Below are 17,224 nucleotides of genomic sequence, written 5' to 3' on the forward strand. Positions count from 1 at the left end.
CATACAACATAGATCGTATATCCGACATAAAAAGCATAGTACGTAACTAGAGTACGCATTGAGAATGTTACCTAGGTATATATTCCGGAAATCGGCACTTTTTTGGTCCACGTGAGGATTCGGCAGGCCGGTCGAAACAATGCGGGATATAAATTTCTAAATCTACTTTGGCCCGTTCAGGGGTACTCCACGATTCCGGTTTTATTCCGGGGCTGGATTTTGTGGGTAGTACATATATTCTACAATCCAATATGTTGTATGTATACTCTCCCTTGCACATCCAATGGAACCTGTGGCACAGTGTAAAAAAAAAAAGTAATAACATATATTTCTACAACTTGCACAAAGTACAATAATTGTCTCACAAGGATACCATTTCCACTGTGGAAGGCCTGGACTCAAAGATTAATAATAATATAACAGAGCTGCGTCAAGATGGAGCCGTTAGGGCCGTGCTTATTACGTAGGTTAGAGCCGGGTTACGATATTACGTGGACGGAGCCAGGAATCCATTGAAATTTTATATACATTGAAGTTTCACACATCAAAGAGACCAACCCTGCATTGATCTATCTTGCGCGGAGTACGGAGTATAGCACTGTGTACAGGCCAGAATGTGGATGTGTATAATATGTCGACATTCAATTCACAATATATTGTACAGTCCACCGGTGCTGATCGTATTACTCATCGGTCCAGACGTTCAGACATGCGCCTCAACCAAAATCCCTCCACATAGGCTCCGCTTGTCGGAGACTGGAGAAAACTCTCCAGGATTGGCTGAAAAGTCTGGGACAGTCGGGGGAATGTGGGAAAAGCAAATTCCCCTTTTTTTTCCACGTTGACCCGCAATATAGGATCTTCACGGAATTTTATCTTTTTATTTAATTTCATTTTTTGTTCGGTGTTTCTCGGAGGATGGAGGCCCACTTCGCAAAGGAATCAAAAAGAATAAGAATGAAAGGGAACGAGAAGATTTAATATGCGAATGGTTTTATAATCTATTGGCATGAGCACATAGCCGACTTGGGTATATAATGAAGATATAGCCGACTTGTGTATATTGTACGGAGTTGTGTTGTAAAAGGTGTCTGAAGAGAATGATATCATCAGACTTGCACATGGAGGGCAGGGAGACCTGTGGACGTAACGTGACCGGGCCGAGGGATGGTACAGACCAAACGAAAAATAAAATAAAATCAAAAATAAAATCCAAATGGCGTCGAAGGTACCCCAGTTTTGACGGGTCTTAGCTCTGAGTTAGGGGCATATTACCTCATTAAGTAACTTCCATAATACCTATAATACCTGTAATTTACGTAATACCCTGGGGGAAACAGTAATTTATTCCAATTCCCCTCAAACCTTGGCTGTTTGCGGGTTCAACCATGGTAAGAGAAACTCTGGGAACCTGGGGCATATTTAAGCCCCGGAGGGATATTTCGATTAAATAAAAAAGGAATCCCTCCTTCTCTCGACTTCTGCTTTTGTCTTCCTTTTCCTTTTCCGATTTTTCTGTTTCTCTCATATCACATGTCACATGTCAACTCATCGTGACATTCCCTTTTCAGTTCTTTATCACATGCTCAGTGTCTCTATATAACTCGAATGTCCCCCATTCGCCCCCGAACGCAATAACACAACATGACTGATACCGAATCCGGGAAACGAAAGGCCTCTACGGCCGGTCTCTCCGGTCATAACCGTCCCGTGAAGAGACGCGCCTCAAAAGCCTGCTGTTGCTGCCGTGCTCGTAAAGTGCGCTGTGATGTGGTCGAGAATGGCTCTCCGTGCACAAATTGCCGCTTAGATCAGGTTGAGTGCGTGGTCACGGAGAGTAAACGCAGAAAGTTTGTGGAATTGAAATCAATTTTTATCTGTAAACTTGGTTGACCTGTGATTTAGGAAATCTCGCGTTGAGATAGAGAACCACTCCGAATCTCCGGAGGCCTTAGAGGAGAATCCTTCCCACCGATTCAGTGACCTTTCAGGCTTGGCCGATTTCGCACCGACGTCCCCTTCGCAGGCCTCGGTCGATCTTGACCAGGGCCAACATATGCCTCATCTGCTATGTTAGTCAATTCCCTTGGGAATCACAGGAAATCTATTTAGCTGACAAGCAAAAACAACAAAAGACCAAAATCAGGCTCAACGCATTGGCTCCGATGACCACTATCGACGCCGCATGGCCCCGAACCCAGCAGTTCCCGCCTCTATGCCATTAGCTAATGTGACCTCGCAAATCCAACAACTATTAGACCCCAATTTTGGCAACACACGATCTGCTAGCGGGTTCCTCCCGGATTACATCCGAGGACTCCCCGCACGACTCCAGAAAGAGGATATTGACTACTTGGCCGTCAAGGGTGCCTTGACCATCCCGGATGTGACACTCCGGAACGAACTATTGAAGAGCTATATCCACTATGTTCACACCTACATGCCTTTGCTCGACTTGGAGGAGTTCTTGCAGAATATCGTCCAGAACGATGGAATCCACCGCATCAGTCTGCTGCTCTTCCAGGCTGTCATGTTCGCCGGAGTGGCCTTCATTGATATGAAGCACCTGCAGGCCGCCGGCTACCAGACCCGCAAGGCCGCCCGGAAGGTCTTCTTCCAGCGTGCCCGTCTCCTGTACGATTTCGACTACGAGGTGGACCGCATCTCGCTCGTGCAGTCGCTTCTGCTCATGACCTACTGGTACGAGACTCCCGATGATCAAAAGGACACCTGGCATTGGATGGGTGTCAGCCTATCTTTGGCCCACACAATCGGCCTTCATCGGGATCCCGGAAACTCGCGGATGGATGTGTGTCGCCAACGCATGTGGAAGCGGATCTGGTGGAGCACCTACACCCGTGACCGACTGATCGCCCTAGGCATGCGACGGCCCATGCGTGTCAAGGATGACGATTGTGATGTGCCCATGTTGAGTCTCGATGACTTCGAATTCCACCCTTTCTCTCCCGAGATCGTGGCTATCGTTGGCAACTCGGAGATTCTCCAGAATGTCAGCCACCAGCGCGAGCTCGCGTTGATGTTCATCGAGAAGGCGAAGCTCTGCCTCTGCGTCAGCCATGTATTATCTGCCCAGTACTCAGTTCTCAGCCATAAGTTTGGTGGCACCATGGAGACCACAATGATGCTCGTCCCGAAGAAATCCACCGCGGAGACCTTCGAGGTACGAAGTTGTGACCAGGAATTGGAGGACTGGCTGGCCAACCTCCCTGTCGAGACGCAATATACAGCCTCTGGTGGATCGAAGCTATCCGAAGCAGAAGAAGTGCTTCACTCTCACCGTGCCTTGTTGAAAATGGTCTATCTCACCACATCTAGCGCGCTGCACCGCCCACAAGTCCTCCCCGCCATCCCCTACCCATCCACAGACGCCGAACTCCAAGACATGTCCCGAAACAAGGTGCGATTCGCCGCAGTCGAAATCACTGCCATCGCCCAGGACCTGCATTGCCTCGACCTGACCCGGTACTACCCCACCACCGGCGTCACCGTCCTCCTACCAGCAGTTATCATCCATCTTCTCGACATCAAGTCCACTGACCCAAGCATCCGCATGACAAGCCTCCAACGCTTCTATCAATGCATGCGCATCCTTCAGCGCCTGCGTGAGATCTACGCCTCCGCGGACTTCGCCACCTCCTTCCTCGAAGCCGCAATCCGCAAAGCAGGCATCCAGCTCACCGTCTCTCCCCAAGACGTCCAGTCCTCTTCTGCCTCATCGCATACTCGCGATCAACCTGCCGCATCCTCAGACCCCTTCCACTCCACCGCCACCGTCCCCTCCCGCCTGCACACCCTGACACCTCCGCCGGATTCCCTCGCTCAGAAGATCCCGGACCTTACATACCCTAAACTCTCCGGTCCTTCCGCGGGCGGACGGACCACCGGAGACCTTTTTGCTTCGACGCCCCCGCACTCCGACGGAAGCGAGAATGGCAGCACCAATAACCTCAATCCGAATGCCAACCACAACAAGGACCGTGACGCCTTTGCTATGCCCTCTGAAATGAGTCTGACCGAGCTCATGGATCTGGCGAATGATGCCGAGGTTACCCAGAATGACTTCGATGCCCTCATTAACTTTGACGATCCGGGCAATACCGATTTCTTTGCTGATGACAATGCCCAACAAAACGGTGCCCCGGTCCAGGAGAAGGGGTTTGATTTTGAGGTTGATAACGTGAACATGATGGGCTTTGATACGGATAAGGCTAGTGATTTCGCCAACCTGGCGGACAACAGCATGTCCGAGCATGAGCCTATGAAGCTTTCAGGCTGAATACGAAAATTCAAGAGGCACCTCCGGGTTTGGACACAGTCTCTGGCCTGCAAATACGATGAACGGCTTCTCGTATACCCCAGGTATATTCTACCTATTGGAAGGTCGCACGGGCAAAATGGCCCGGCACTAAAATTTATGCTGCATGATGTATAGTTCCTTTTCATTTTCTTTTATACACAGTATATATTTTATAATGATGATGATTATGACTGCGGATCACCCGTTTGCTCTTGAGTCTCCATAAAAATAGGATCCCAGAAATGGGTGGGTAGAGAGATATCTAGGAATTCTCCAAACAATGTGTCGATGTCTGCAAACCCGTCTTGCATAGACGTATCCGGTTCACTCATCGGAGGTTGGAGGACATCCAGTGCGATTTCCGGCGCCGGAGATACAGCTGCGATTCTATGGCTGTTATCGCGCCGCCTCTTGGCTCGAGGGGAGTCATTGCCTTGGACTGCGGAATTAATCACCCCTGACCCCTCTGATACGGAGCTGTGGGTGTTAACATTTTTACAGGGCTCTGCCACATGTTGTGGACCCGTAGGGTCCGTCCGAGAGGATTGTGGCTTGCCTTGAATCTGGTGCAGGGCTTTTTGGCCCAGCCGGGCCATCGCCTCGGCCGAATACCAGTACGGACTAAGGTTTTCTAGAACAGAGCGGCACGCCTCAAGACTAGCTTTCGCTCGGTCGAGGTGCGTGATAAGTTTGCTCGAGCGGAGCTGTCGGTATGAGACACCCATAGACAAGGTGACAGAGTATGGTACGATTGGAAGAGGCGGTAGGTCATCGGCACATTCCGATGCGACAATGGAGTGAATGCGAACGGCTGCTAGTCCTTGTCTAACAGACGAGAGTCTGGCGTGATCGATGTTCTCGGTGGGTCTATGTCGACAGGACAAAATGGCAACAGAATGATAATAAAGCTCCAAAAAGCCTGCTCGCGGTTAGTTCAAACAGTCCGATGGCACAACGGATATCTCCATGATGGACGTACCTAGGGTACCAAAATCCAGGTCATCCTGGGTATCCTCCCCCACAATATCCTCAAATGCAGGGAACCCCTCTTCCCACCCGCTTGTGGTTTCCGCAGAGGGTCGGTAGAACGATATCACAGTCGCGAGCAGATCTGACACAGCAAGCCACACCTCAAAAGCCCCTCGCGACGTCTGGGCGCTGACATTGGGTTTCACGACCCCGATATCGCGATCAGCTAGGAGAACCGGTCGGCCACCGATACTTGCATGCATCTTGTCCAATGTCCATAGACACCAGAAGAGTTTAGTCAGGGAATCTGTGGAGGTTTGATTCGGCCGGCCGAGATGCAATCCTACCGTCTGGGCCTGGTGGATGGCTTGACAGAGGTGTAGAGATGCTGCTTCCGCCCCTTCAAGGCCCTCGCAGTGCAAGGACATTAGCGCAAGAACGCGGATCCGTGTCAACCGATCCGGTTCTAGCTCTGCGTCCATAGCAACAACCAGCCCCTTGTAAATCTCAGAACAGAATTGGCGTGACGATAGGATTGGGCCCACTGGCACAAGGCGTAAGTGAGGATTGGCCGCGCGGGTCTTTGCTGCGGTGAGGCATATGGCCTTTTCGAGAAACACCGAAGCCGAACCTTCTCCTTGAGCTTGGAAAAGTTCTTGGTCGACTATTGGCATAATGTGATTGACTTTGGAGAAGTAGATAGCGGACAAAGACTGGCGCGTCCCGAGGGGTAGTCGTTCGCATGCTTGTATTCCTGCGGCAAACCGTTGGTGAAGCAACGATGCAATGGCTTGGCCATCGATTGCCCTTTGCGCCAGGGTATTGTCTGCATATTCTTCGCCTGCGGCTTGTGCGCTCTGTACGCTCTGAGGCTTCGATTTCTGCGCAGCTGGGGAGTTGATCCAGAGCCCAATACGATCCCGGAGAGGGCTTCCGGTCGGTTCATTTAATCTTTCACGAATCAGAGATTCTGGATTGAGATCGCCCACAAACCGCTCGGTGGCAGGGACTGATAATGAAGCTGGACTATCGGATGTTGCCCAGGGTTGGTCTACGTGCGCGGATACAGGAAGCTGTTCGGGATTCGAACCATCTCTGTGGATGGGCCTCGCAGGGTCATCGTTGAATTGGGGCGGTGATCGTTTACTGAGATCATTGGAGGGCTCCCATTTGGGGATCAAATGTCGGCACCGTTTCTATTGCGAGGTTAGGTGGAGGATTTGCTGGGGTCAATGATCCTATCGCGCACCTTTGACCGTTGACATGTGGGACAAGCTCGCAAGGCCCGAGTGCGACTCCGCGACTGAGGGATATCTGGAAGCCAAGTGAGCTCCATCTAGGAAAACCATTCACGACACCGGTGGTTTTATAAGGGTGATGGTGGAAGAAGCGGAGACCAAGATAGGCTTATCGATAAGGATATTCTAACCAGGTCGAACTATATCGTATGGCATTGAGCCTAATTAATGCTTCATCGTGGATGCATTTTCCCTACAAATACATCATCGGATTAAAACGACATCTAGTGTGTACACATGTCCACATTGTTACAAAGATCCTTCGGAAATTCCATCAATGCGCCCGACTTCTCAACGCCATAAATATCCCCCGGCTGAAACAACATGGAAACAAAATATAGCCAACCCAGGACTTTTCTAAGCTAGTAAGTCGACAGGTATGAATGCAGTTGAAGAAGTCTAAACTGAATTCGAAGATCTTTCAGCTGCTTCAGCCGCCACTAAGGCTTCAACGGCATCATCATCATCATCAAACTCATCAAACTCATCAACCTTGCTTGGCTGAACTTTCACATCCTCAGTCATGGCAAATTGAGGCTTAACTGGCACGTTGGCCGAAGCGGCCGAATTTTCCTTGTCAGGGGCGCAAGGAGCCAAAGGCTTTCTGGATGGCACTAAGCTCCAGTCAATTATTTCGTCTTCTCCGTACCGCGAAGCAAGCCAATCATTACACTTCTTGAAGTGTCCATTTTTGAACTACATATCATCCCGTCAGCGAAGAGTTTTAAGGACAAGTCCGTAGAGGATGGTATACTCACGAAGCCATTATGCGCACTCAGAGGACTGGGATGTACAGATTGTAAGATGCAGTGCTTCTCTTTGTTGATTTTTGCCACTCTGTTTCCGGCAGGCCGACCCCAAGCAAGGAAGACGACGCCGTTGGTTCGTAACCGAGCAACGATATCGATAACCTTCTGTGTGAATTTCTCCCAACCTTTGTTGGAATGACTGTTGGCCTGGTGGGCACGAACAGTCAGGCAAGTGTTGAGCATCAAGACGCCACGCTCAGCCCAAGGTATGAGTAGCCCTCCCTTATCGGGCGGTGACTCGAAGTCGGGATAGTCGATCTTGATACCCTTGTAGATATTGAGCAATGATGGCGGAGCTCGTACAGGGGCACGGACGGAGAAACATAGCCCATGAGCTTGGTTGTGATTGTGATACGGATCCTGGCCAATGATGACCACTTTGACGTTGTGCAGGGGTGTGTGTCTGGACCTACAGTCTGATCAGCACACAGATTTGGCCCAAATAGAGTAGATCCAATTTACCATGAATAGACATCCTCCTCCGGTGGAAAGACCTTCACATTGGAATCCTTCTCCTTCTTCAGGAATCGCTTCAAGTTCAAGAACTCAGTGCTGACCACTTCCTCCTTCAAGTGAGCGAGCCAGCTCTCATCCAAGGTATCAATTTCCAACTGCAACAGTTCCTTCTGTTCTGGCGTCAAGGTAGCAACCCATTTTGCCTTATTAAAGCTGCTTGACCGTGGGGTTGGTGTTGAAGTTGCTTGATTGATCGGGGGTTTCGGCTTTGGAGCTCCAAAGAATGCAGTGATGCTTCCACCTTTAGGTTTTTTCGAGTCAGGGGCCGAGATATGCTCTGATTTTCGTTTTATGGCAGGGCTGACCATGATGGATGGGAAAATGAAGACTGAAGAAAGAAATTCCAGAACGTTGGAAGTTGTCGGGGGCTACCTTGGTACGGAGGACCGGGGTGATAAGAGATCGACGCGTTTCACGCGACGCGATTGATCTGCAAGGCTGAGCTCTGGTGAAATTAATCGGTTTAGAAATCATAGAAATCTACCAAATTTACAATTTGTATAAATTATAGAATTATAGAATAATTCATTTATTTACATATGTATTGTTTTACTCTAAACCATCCACTACAAGTCTATGTAGACTTTTGACACAATTTACGGGGAGTAAAGAACATTGAATATAGTCCGAGTTCAGTCAAAGAATACAACATATGAAGTTACACATTCAAAAAGCGAGTAAGCGCTTAAAGCTCATCGTGACTATCCTTCTCCTCGGATGCAGGAGACTCAGTGGCCTTGGGGGCCGCAGTGACCTCGGCACGCTCCTCGGGGGTCTTGGCACCATCGGCCAAGCCATCGACCTGGTACTTGCCGTTCTCCTTGATGAAGGTGACCAGGTCCTCAACGGTACGGGAACCGGCGTACTCAATAGGGGAGTCCTTAGCACCAGCGGGGTAAAGCTTGATAGTGGGGAAGCCAGTGATGGAATCGGGCACATCGTTGGCAGTGGCATCAACCTTGGCGACAGTGACCTTCTCATTCAGCTCCGGGACATCGGCGAACAGAGCAGCAAGCTCCTCGTACTTGGGAGCAAGACTGGTGATAGCGAGTTAGAGATGCGACAAATGGCGGATGAGCTGTAGAAAACTTACGACTTGCAGTGTCCGCACCAGGGAGCGTAGAACTCGACCAGGACATCCTTCTCGTTATCAATGACAACCTCCTGGTAGTTGCGACCAACAACAACGGTAACAGGTCCCTCCTGAGTCTCGGGGATGGGCTCGGACTTCAAGCTAGGCTCAACCTTGCCGTCAAGGACGTCCTTGATGAACTTGCCGATGTCCTTGGCATCAACCTTCTTGGTCTGGTCGTAAGGGTACTTGGCGTTCTTGGTGGTGTCCTGGATGGCGAAAGCAGGGAACTTCTCGGGCTCAAGGTTGAGGTTGCCAGCGTGAGCGCCGAAGAGCTTAGCGTCAAGGGTAACAATGTTGATGGCTCCACGGTGGCTCTCAGCGATGGGACGGAAGTCAGCAGCGAACTGCTCACGCTCCTCGGCAGTCTCGGCAAAGATGTAAGCCAGGGGAATACCAGCCTAATCGTGGTAAAAAGTCAGTTTCTTTTCTTGCTCAAATAAGGGATGAAATAAAGCTGGACATACCGCCATATACTTGGAGTAAGTCTCGGGACCAAGCTCGCCAACAAGAGGGGTGCTAGCGGTCTTGACCCATTCGAGGATGGCCTCCTCGTCCAGCTTACCGTCGTACACGGCCTTCTTCTCATCGAAGTCCTTGTAGAGAACAATCGAGGGCTGCTTGGCACCCTCAGCCTTGGCGAGAGCAGCATCGTTGGAGGCAGCGAAGAGGAAGTTGTCACGCTGGGATTCAGCGAACGAAGTGAAGCTCTTGTTGGCGGCCTTGTCATCCGAAGCCACGTATCCGATAATCACGATCTTGTCCAAGGCCTTGAACTCCTCCAAGTTCTCTTCGTTCACGTTCGAGACGGCGGGCATTGACTGCTTGGTCATGTATGAGACAATCCTGTCGAAGAGATGCGTTAATTTCGAAAGGACAAGAACCAGGAACCCATAATGACTTACGCGTCGGCCTTTCGGGCACCAGCGTAGGGCTTGTGTGAATCGGGTCCACGGAAGACCTTCAGAGTAGGGTAGCCATCAACCTCGTAGGTTCGGCACAGCTCCTCCTCCTCAGTGCAATCCACCTTGACCACAGGGATATCTTTGGCCTTCAGCTCTGTGGCAGCCTCTTCATACTTGGGGGCAAGGGCTTTGCAGTGACCACACCAAGGCGCGTAGAACTCAGCAAGGACCAAAGGGTGTTCCTTGATGAAGTCGTTGAAGGTATCAGTTGTCAAAGTGACGACATTGGCGTCAGCGTCGGCAACTTCAGGTTCAGCAGCGTGAACGGCCGCAGTAGCTCCAAGGAGGCTAAGGACCAGAGGGGCGAAAGACCGCATAATTGATCTCTTAGATTAAACAAAAGCCCAAAATGCTCAAAATCAAAAAGAAGGATGGAGTAGAGAGCTTACAACGTAAAAGCAGAGAGGGAAGGTTTTATTTAATGGGGGGAAAGGACAGTTTGTTCATTAAAGGTGGAGCTCTGTGACTGGGCTATGCAGGGCTGCAAGGGCGGACCTTCCTTTCAGGTACCTGGTACCTCCACCGCCAGGCTAATTTATGGGGAGATCCAGGTACATGGCACTTGTATAATTATTAATATGTTGTTTGTACATAAAAAGTAATACGACGGTACATATAGGTAGGAGTCTAGAATGGTAACGGAGGCATGCCCTTGATCTTGCATGTGCATGTGGACAAGTGGCCTCTATTATCTAGGTCTATATCCCCTCGACATCATAGAGTCTATGGCTTATTATTTCCCTTATATCATATTTGCTTCTGGATAGTCCCAGACGAAAAGGACTAGTCTACCAATACTCCGTATATAGACCAAAAACAGAAAAGAAACTAGAAAAGAAAAGCAAACAGCAAAAAGCAAATACATCCTACTTGTCACATCACAGTCGCGCATATGTTGATCTTCACTCTTCAATCGGATCCTCTGTGGTCTGATCGTCAGATATGGCCCCATATTCCGATCCTTGAGGTATGCCATCCAATTCAGCCCCCAATGCTACGGCATCCCGTTTCCCACGATCGACATCCACCAAAAGCATAAGTGGTAGTGGCACAAAAATTAAAACCGCCAAAAACACAAATGCTGGTCGAATCTCACCGTAGCGATCCGTAATCGCGCCAACAATAGCTGGCCCAAAAATGCTAGACCCTTTGTCGGTGATTGCATAAAGCGCGTAGAAAGCCGCTTCGTAACCTGGGGGAATGAGTTGCCCAAAGAAACTTCGACAGTATGATGATAGTCCACCCATGACAAGGCCGTAAAGGGCCCCCAAAGGATACATTTCCCAAGGCTGATGGAGACCAAGCCCCACGCGTTGCACAGCCGGTATGAACCCAAGAAGACCATATAGCGGAATGAGCTCAAACAGGATAATGCACGCAATGATCGTTTGCGAGGCTCGTAGATTGAAGAAATTCGATATGTAGCTCCAAGAGAACGCACCGAATACTCCGGCAAGCATGACGATCACATTGATCAGTCCCAGGGCGGCAGGCTTCATGTTCAGTTGGGTTTTTGCAAACAGTACGGCAGTGCCACTGACAGTGGCAATTCCATCACTGAGAAGGAACCAGGCAGCAAGGAATATCACGATATCTTTCAGTTGCCGCGCCCGTGTCACGGTTTTTCCAAGAGATTTCCAGGCATACACCATGTATCCGGTCCACGAATGGAGCGGTTTTCCGCCACTGTCCAACAAAGGCGGGCCTGGCCGTGTACGCAACCACAAGGATGCCGGGATGGTAAAAACAAACCACCATAACCCAATCAAGAAGAGCACAAGACGTAATGAGAATGTTGGCGGACGCACGACCACAACAACTAAGATAGAAATCACCTGCAGAATCACTGCACCGATATAGCCTATACCGATGCCATACGACGAGATTCTGGTGGAGAGCCGAAGCTCCAGGGAGGTGATAGTGGCAGCGGACGTCTTGCCGGCTTCTCTGTTAGGCCCAAGTAGCGGCGTGGAGTCATCCACGTTTGTTCGATCAATATCCCCGGTCGAAGAAAACAAAGGGTCACCCCTGGGGCCCGTCACATTATCATCTGGCGATGCAACCTCTTCACTTTCCTTGAGCGATGGATGATGGCGGACCAGAACAGGTAAGAAGGAATTCAAAAGGACAAAGGACGCACCAAAGCAAGTATTTGAAATGATTGCAAGCAGTCCACCTAGGAGGTAAACCTTGGGGACCACAACCAAGAACAACATGGTCGCAATTGAGCCAATGAAAGCAAAAACAATCAACAGTTTCTTGCGATAGGTTCCATGGTCAGCCGCTCCTGACATCGAGATTATAATGACGGCTTGGACCAAGACGCTTAATGAAAAAGTATATAGGGCAAAGCTTGCCGTGTTGATTTCAGCGCCGAGGAAGTAAATGATGCACTGGCCGCCATCTGACACCTGGGGAAGATACACCGGTGCATCTGAGCCTGGTGGTGGCAGCGGGGGCCTCCAAGTTGCGCTGCATGGTGTGGTCTTGTCAGACAAGAGAACGCCCCGATCCCGAGCCATCTGCTCCAGCGTTATCGGAAGAAATGAACCTTTGACAGATCAGATGAGTCTAGGATGAAGATCCCAAAGGATACCCATGGAAGTAGGACCACACATACCCATAGCACATACAACAAAAACCTCTGCAGCCCAGCCATAGCAATACCAGCCAGCAAGCTCCCTCTTGCTGGTTGGCCGGGTGTCATCACCGGGATATTGAGGAGACTCGACATTCTCCTGTATACTCATGGCTGGCAAGTGAAAGCCAAATTCATGGCCAGAAATGAATCAAATAAGAAGGCATACAGTATTTGGAGGTAAGGAAAGTCAGTCAGAAGTCACTTGGGTTAATGATGCCTGGAAGTGTTCAATGTTGGGAGATGGTATCGAAGAGGTGAGGTCATATGAAGGGCCAATGTTGACTTTCCTGGGGGGGTTGGGATCTCTTTACAAAGCATGTACATGAATGTATGGTACAAGAAGTTACTGAGAACTTCAGGGTTGGGGTTAAATTGTACCGGAGTGGTTGTAACAGTACTTCTAATTAATACATGATTTATTACCATACAGTGCAAATTGATTCATCACAATACAAGGCATCAAGGCATGCAACGGAAGGCGGTAGGGTAAATGCATGCAGCGCATCGCGCTTTCATCAAATCGTCTTGGGCTTGAGATATTGTTGGCCTAGTCCTCCTCTGGACACTCATTTTCTTCTCAGGTGCTACGTCTCCAGAATATCTGAGTCTTGAAATCTATTTCAGTTACTTTGACAGTTACTTTGACAGTTACTCTACCCTTCGTTTCCTGCCATCCCACCAGCTTGTTTTGCTGCGTTCCTCGCATTGCGACAACCCTGCTATTACCCTTGAGATATCTAATTCCCCGATCGCACATCTCGTCACAGCTGCTTGCTAGGCAGATCGAAGTTGAAACCTGTGCCATCCGGAGAATTTTGCACTGATTCCGATCCCCATCCGTTGCCATCGTCGCCCGAGCCTCGACCGACCATTCGAGGTCCATTTGAATCCTACGCCGTGCGCGAAGCTCCTCCGATTATGAACGTGGCCTTCTGTTTGCATGGCCCGTGAAACGCATGGCATCATATTGAGGACCTACCTGTGGCCTTATCTTTGATTTCGGCTTCCCTTCCTACCCCAGCGCCGACTGGATCGAGCCCGGAGCAGTGCCTGTGCCGCGTCGCTTGTTCTGCGCCGTGCAGAGGGCTGAGGAGGGGAAAGCTTTAACGACAATTATAAATCAGCTAGGCTGTGCTTCCAGAAATGCCCGGTTTCGTCATGGACAATGTCAACATCGAGGGATCTGTCCGACGGCCGGGCGTCAATGAGGCCAGAAATGGTACGCCTAATGCCGATAAGCCCGGTCATCTCTCCGACATCAATGGATCGGTTTACGTCAACGGCGCATCGAGCGGGATTGCTGTTTCGAATCAGTACCCAAGCACGCTCACAGATGAGACAGCGGAAATCGTACCCACATTGCCATTCAAACTTCCACATATCACACAAGGATTCTTTCCGTTCGGGACATTAGTCAATCGCTCAGTACAGGAATGTTGGAATGAGCTTTCGGAGTTGATTGCAGAATTGGCTACGATACAAGTGCCAGCCTCGGGTAGTTCGATGCCAACTAATGGTAAACCAGCTGGCAACCAGTCATCGGAGAATGTGCATAAGAAGTTGCGTCTCTTGGATTTCGCTCATGCCAAGAGGGCCGAGTTCATCAAACTTCTAGTCCTCTCGCAATGGAGTCGCCAAGCTGCAGATGTCAGCAGACTCATTGATATTCAAGGGTTCATTCGCACGCGACACCAATCATACGACGCAGCTCTTCAGTATGTCGGCGAAGTGAAGCGAGATCTTGTCCGAGCACAAGTTGCCAACCCGGATCTAAAAACAGCGGTGGAGGTATTATCAAAGGGACGTGTAGCCTCTTTGCCAGATGTGAGTTTCTCCAATTGATTCGCAGCCTGTAATCATCTAACATCTTTACAGCTCGGTTACAAACCTCCCACACCATTAACGGCACGAGCAACGCTCAAAAAGCTACTTAAACTCAACAGAATCATCAGCGTGCGGTTAGCGATACACGATTCAGTACCACCGCCACTGCGCAATTACCGGGTCCATGATGGCCGGGTTACATTCACAATTTCTGGTGAATTTGAACTTGATCTCTCAGTGGCGGAAGAGTCAAAGGCATCACAGTTTTTCTTCGTGGATATTCGCTTCCTTTTCTCGCCGTCATCGCCTATCCCAAAAGGTCGAATCTTCAACGAACTTGATGGTAAGATCAACGATCTACTCCGTGATGATGGTTTGATGGGATGTTTCCAATTTCTCCACGGTCTCGTTCTTACAAACAAAATCAACATTCTCTTCAAGCAAGCTGTGGACCTTTCTCGGGGCCTCTGGGCAGATGCGTTGCGTATCGAGCTATTACATCGAACACTTGTTGTTCAGTATTGGCCTCAGAGATCAGGGCCAAAGAGCTGGCTCGAAATCGGAGTCAAGAGTGGTCACCGCAGTGGCAGTTCCAGCGACCCGAAGCCTGGAATGTCTCATGTCGGCTTCCGATGGATGCGTGACGGCCAGCAGGTCAGCAGCGATGCCATCAGGTTCAACCCAAGTGATCTATCTATGGAGCTTATTCTGCGAAGCGTCATCGCATTGCACACGTCACATCTTCTCTCTACCGCATTTGCCACCCTCAAAAAGCATATTCTTTTCTCGAATCACACGCTATCACTACAGGCTCAACTATCACTGACAGAACCTGGAGATTGCCGGCTTGACGTGCAACTCACAGCCTCACGTTCTCTTCGGGTTTCTATCGAACCTATGTCTGGCTCCATTACCCTATGTGGGACACCGCATGTGTTGGAACGTCTCGATAGTGATCGAGGGCTCTATAAATCATCGATAGAAGAGATATTATCTCGTATTGCCCGACTGCGATGTATCACTGCGGTGGATGAGATTGACTCTGGCATAAAGGCACTCGGTCTCGAACCTGTGAACCAGAGAGTACTTGGGCTGGATCCTCGCAAGCTGTTCCCTCCTGGTGTAATGCGGGCCGCTTTCTTCACCCATCGGCTTTGGAACCGGCACTGGGTCGCTGCAGCGACCAGTAGCATGGATGGTGATCGCTGGTGGCTTGTTCAACTTCGGCCAACCGGGACAGCGAAAATGGGACCATCTTATAGCATTGGCGATCCTAGTATGAGTCTTCCGCAGGCCCACGTGGTCAGTGAAACCCTCATTCCTGCGCAGAAGCGACTCAACTACACAACGTGCGCTGAACTGGTCCATGGGCTCACCGGAATCCTGGCGATCCATGCCAATGCGCGTTATCTGGCAGACTTGCCAGCCATGCATTTCTGGCCCTCGTTGAAAGAATTGCAGCTAGAAACGAATCTCACAGTGCCAGATCTCTTATTCAACTATAGCTCGTCCACACTTCCACCTGCTTTCCGGATCACCTTGCCCTTCGGGGTAAAGAAGCAGTCGCAATTCAAAGAAATGATTCGACTGGTTTTCCATGGAATTGACAATCAGAGCCGCTCTGTCGTAATGATGGCCCACGGCACTTTGAAAACCCGCATCAAATCCTTGGTGCCGCTCGTCTCAAGCATCGATTCTTCATTGATCGTTGAAGACAAGGGTGCTGGCTTCGCGCTTCGGTTGCTTGTGCCAGCCGGTCATTCTGTTATCGCTTGTCTGTTCGAACTCTTGCAGCGACTCGAATGTGTTCTGTCTATCCTCCAGTCCCTCATACTGAAGGGAATGGAGCCCCGGTCCTTGTCCTTGTCGCGAATTGATTTTGCCTACGGGCCCGAGAACAAATTTTCGGCTCTCTTTGATATCAGTTCCAAGGGGCCTTCTTTATCAGACTACGTTGACGTTGAAAATGCGATTTCGAAAGCTAAGCCTCTTTTCCAATTGAAACTGGGCATCAAATTCGAAAGCTCCAGCCCTCATCGTCGGATTCAAGAGCCCCTCACCGTGGCTTTGAACCAGCGGTTCACTGAAGCCGGTGTTGAATCAACCCTCCACCTCTTAGCTACCACGCTTCCTCTGCTGCGGTCATTAGATCAGATCACTCAGTTGAATCAGACGGATCTGTCAATTGTGCAAATCATCGTGCGCAAGCCGACGGTATACATGATCCACTATCCACGACTGAGGTCTCGTTTCCACTTGAGTGCGGTGATGCACCAGGACCGTTTGGTCTGGATGTTAAGGGATGCCAACGGAATGGACCAGTCTGGTCGAGGCCAGGTCGCAGCTTTTGTACAAGAGAAACTGTACCAGTCGAAAGGCGACGGGTGGAACGGCCTGGGAGATGGAGTTGTAGCGAGTATCAACAAGGTTGGGAACCTCATACTCGAGCTGCACGAGTGTCTCAATGCTCCCCATCTTCAACTCGACAAAGTGGAAGTCAAAACCGAGCAAATCCCGAAACAATTGCCCATTAAAGGTCCGACATCTGCCGCTCCACTCGCCAAGAGAAATACCGATGTCATCACCATTGACTAGGCATTGTGGTGATCCATTTATGCCGTCCTCTCGAGGGATCTAACGTAGCTCAACCGCCTTTTTTTCCCCCGAGCCTTTTGCGTTTTAATACAAGAGCAGCTACAAGGTTCTCTTCACACAATGTATTCATAGGCTTCGATATGACATAGCATCTAAA

The 17,224-nt window shown here is 49.9% G+C and overlaps 7 protein-coding genes across 7 annotated transcripts; 2 read left to right on the plus strand and 5 right to left on the minus strand.

Moving 5' to 3' along the window:
- Positions 1-1,644: 1,644 nt before the first annotated feature.
- Positions 1,645-4,297, plus strand: farB1 (putative C6 transcription factor (Ctf1B); the record flags this gene model as incomplete). The annotated part of the gene is made up of 3 exons (XM_002568111.1): positions 1,645-1,850; positions 1,906-2,072; positions 2,136-4,297. 3 exons carry the CDS (start codon positions 1,645-1,647, stop codon positions 4,295-4,297), a joined length of 2,535 nt encoding a protein of 844 aa, XP_002568157.1.
- A 206-nt stretch (positions 4,298-4,503) lies between these two features.
- N7525_007706 (transcription factor domain-containing protein) lies at positions 4,504-6,623 on the minus strand (the record flags this gene model as incomplete). Its single annotated transcript, XM_002568112.1, has 3 exons — positions 4,504-5,237; positions 5,298-6,483; positions 6,537-6,623. 3 exons carry the CDS (start codon positions 6,621-6,623, stop codon positions 4,504-4,506), a joined length of 2,007 nt encoding a protein of 668 aa, XP_002568158.1.
- A 361-nt stretch (positions 6,624-6,984) lies between these two features.
- N7525_007707 (uracil-DNA glycosylase) lies at positions 6,985-8,218 on the minus strand (the record flags this gene model as incomplete). The annotated part of the gene is made up of 3 exons (XM_002568113.1): positions 6,985-7,281; positions 7,344-7,803; positions 7,857-8,218. 3 exons carry the CDS (start codon positions 8,216-8,218, stop codon positions 6,985-6,987), a joined length of 1,119 nt encoding a protein of 372 aa, XP_002568159.1.
- A 377-nt stretch (positions 8,219-8,595) lies between these two features.
- On the minus strand, positions 8,596-10,324 carry pdiA (protein disulfide isomerase PDI1; the record flags this gene model as incomplete). The annotated part of the gene is made up of 4 exons (XM_002568114.1): positions 8,596-8,947; positions 9,004-9,443; positions 9,510-9,888; positions 9,948-10,324. 4 exons carry the CDS (start codon positions 10,322-10,324, stop codon positions 8,596-8,598), a joined length of 1,548 nt encoding a protein of 515 aa, XP_002568160.1.
- A 585-nt stretch (positions 10,325-10,909) lies between these two features.
- On the minus strand, positions 10,910-12,757 carry atg22-1 (putative autophagy protein Atg22; the record flags this gene model as incomplete). The annotated part of the gene is made up of 2 exons (XM_002568115.1): positions 10,910-12,558; positions 12,628-12,757. The coding sequence occupies 2 exons, from the start codon at positions 12,755-12,757 to the stop codon at positions 10,910-10,912; spliced, it is 1,779 nt and encodes a 592-aa protein (XP_002568161.1).
- A 98-nt stretch (positions 12,758-12,855) lies between these two features.
- N7525_007710 (uncharacterized protein) lies at positions 12,856-13,108 on the minus strand (the record flags this gene model as incomplete). Its single annotated transcript, XM_061214185.1, has 2 exons — positions 12,856-13,048; positions 13,077-13,108. The coding sequence occupies 2 exons, from the start codon at positions 13,106-13,108 to the stop codon at positions 12,856-12,858; spliced, it is 225 nt and encodes a 74-aa protein (XP_061068616.1).
- A 683-nt stretch (positions 13,109-13,791) lies between these two features.
- N7525_007711 (mediator of RNA polymerase II transcription subunit 14) lies at positions 13,792-17,067 on the plus strand (the record flags this gene model as incomplete). Its single annotated transcript, XM_002568116.2, has 2 exons — positions 13,792-14,472; positions 14,524-17,067. The coding sequence occupies 2 exons, from the start codon at positions 13,792-13,794 to the stop codon at positions 17,065-17,067; spliced, it is 3,225 nt and encodes a 1,074-aa protein (XP_002568162.2).
- Positions 17,068-17,224: the final 157 nt, after the last annotated feature.

The sequence above is a fragment of the Penicillium rubens genome, assembly GCF_028828025.1.
Source record: "Penicillium rubens strain IBT 27055 chromosome Unknown utg000003l_segment0_segment0, whole genome shotgun sequence".
NCBI classification, from domain to species: Eukaryota; Fungi; Ascomycota; class Eurotiomycetes; order Eurotiales; family Aspergillaceae; genus Penicillium; species Penicillium rubens.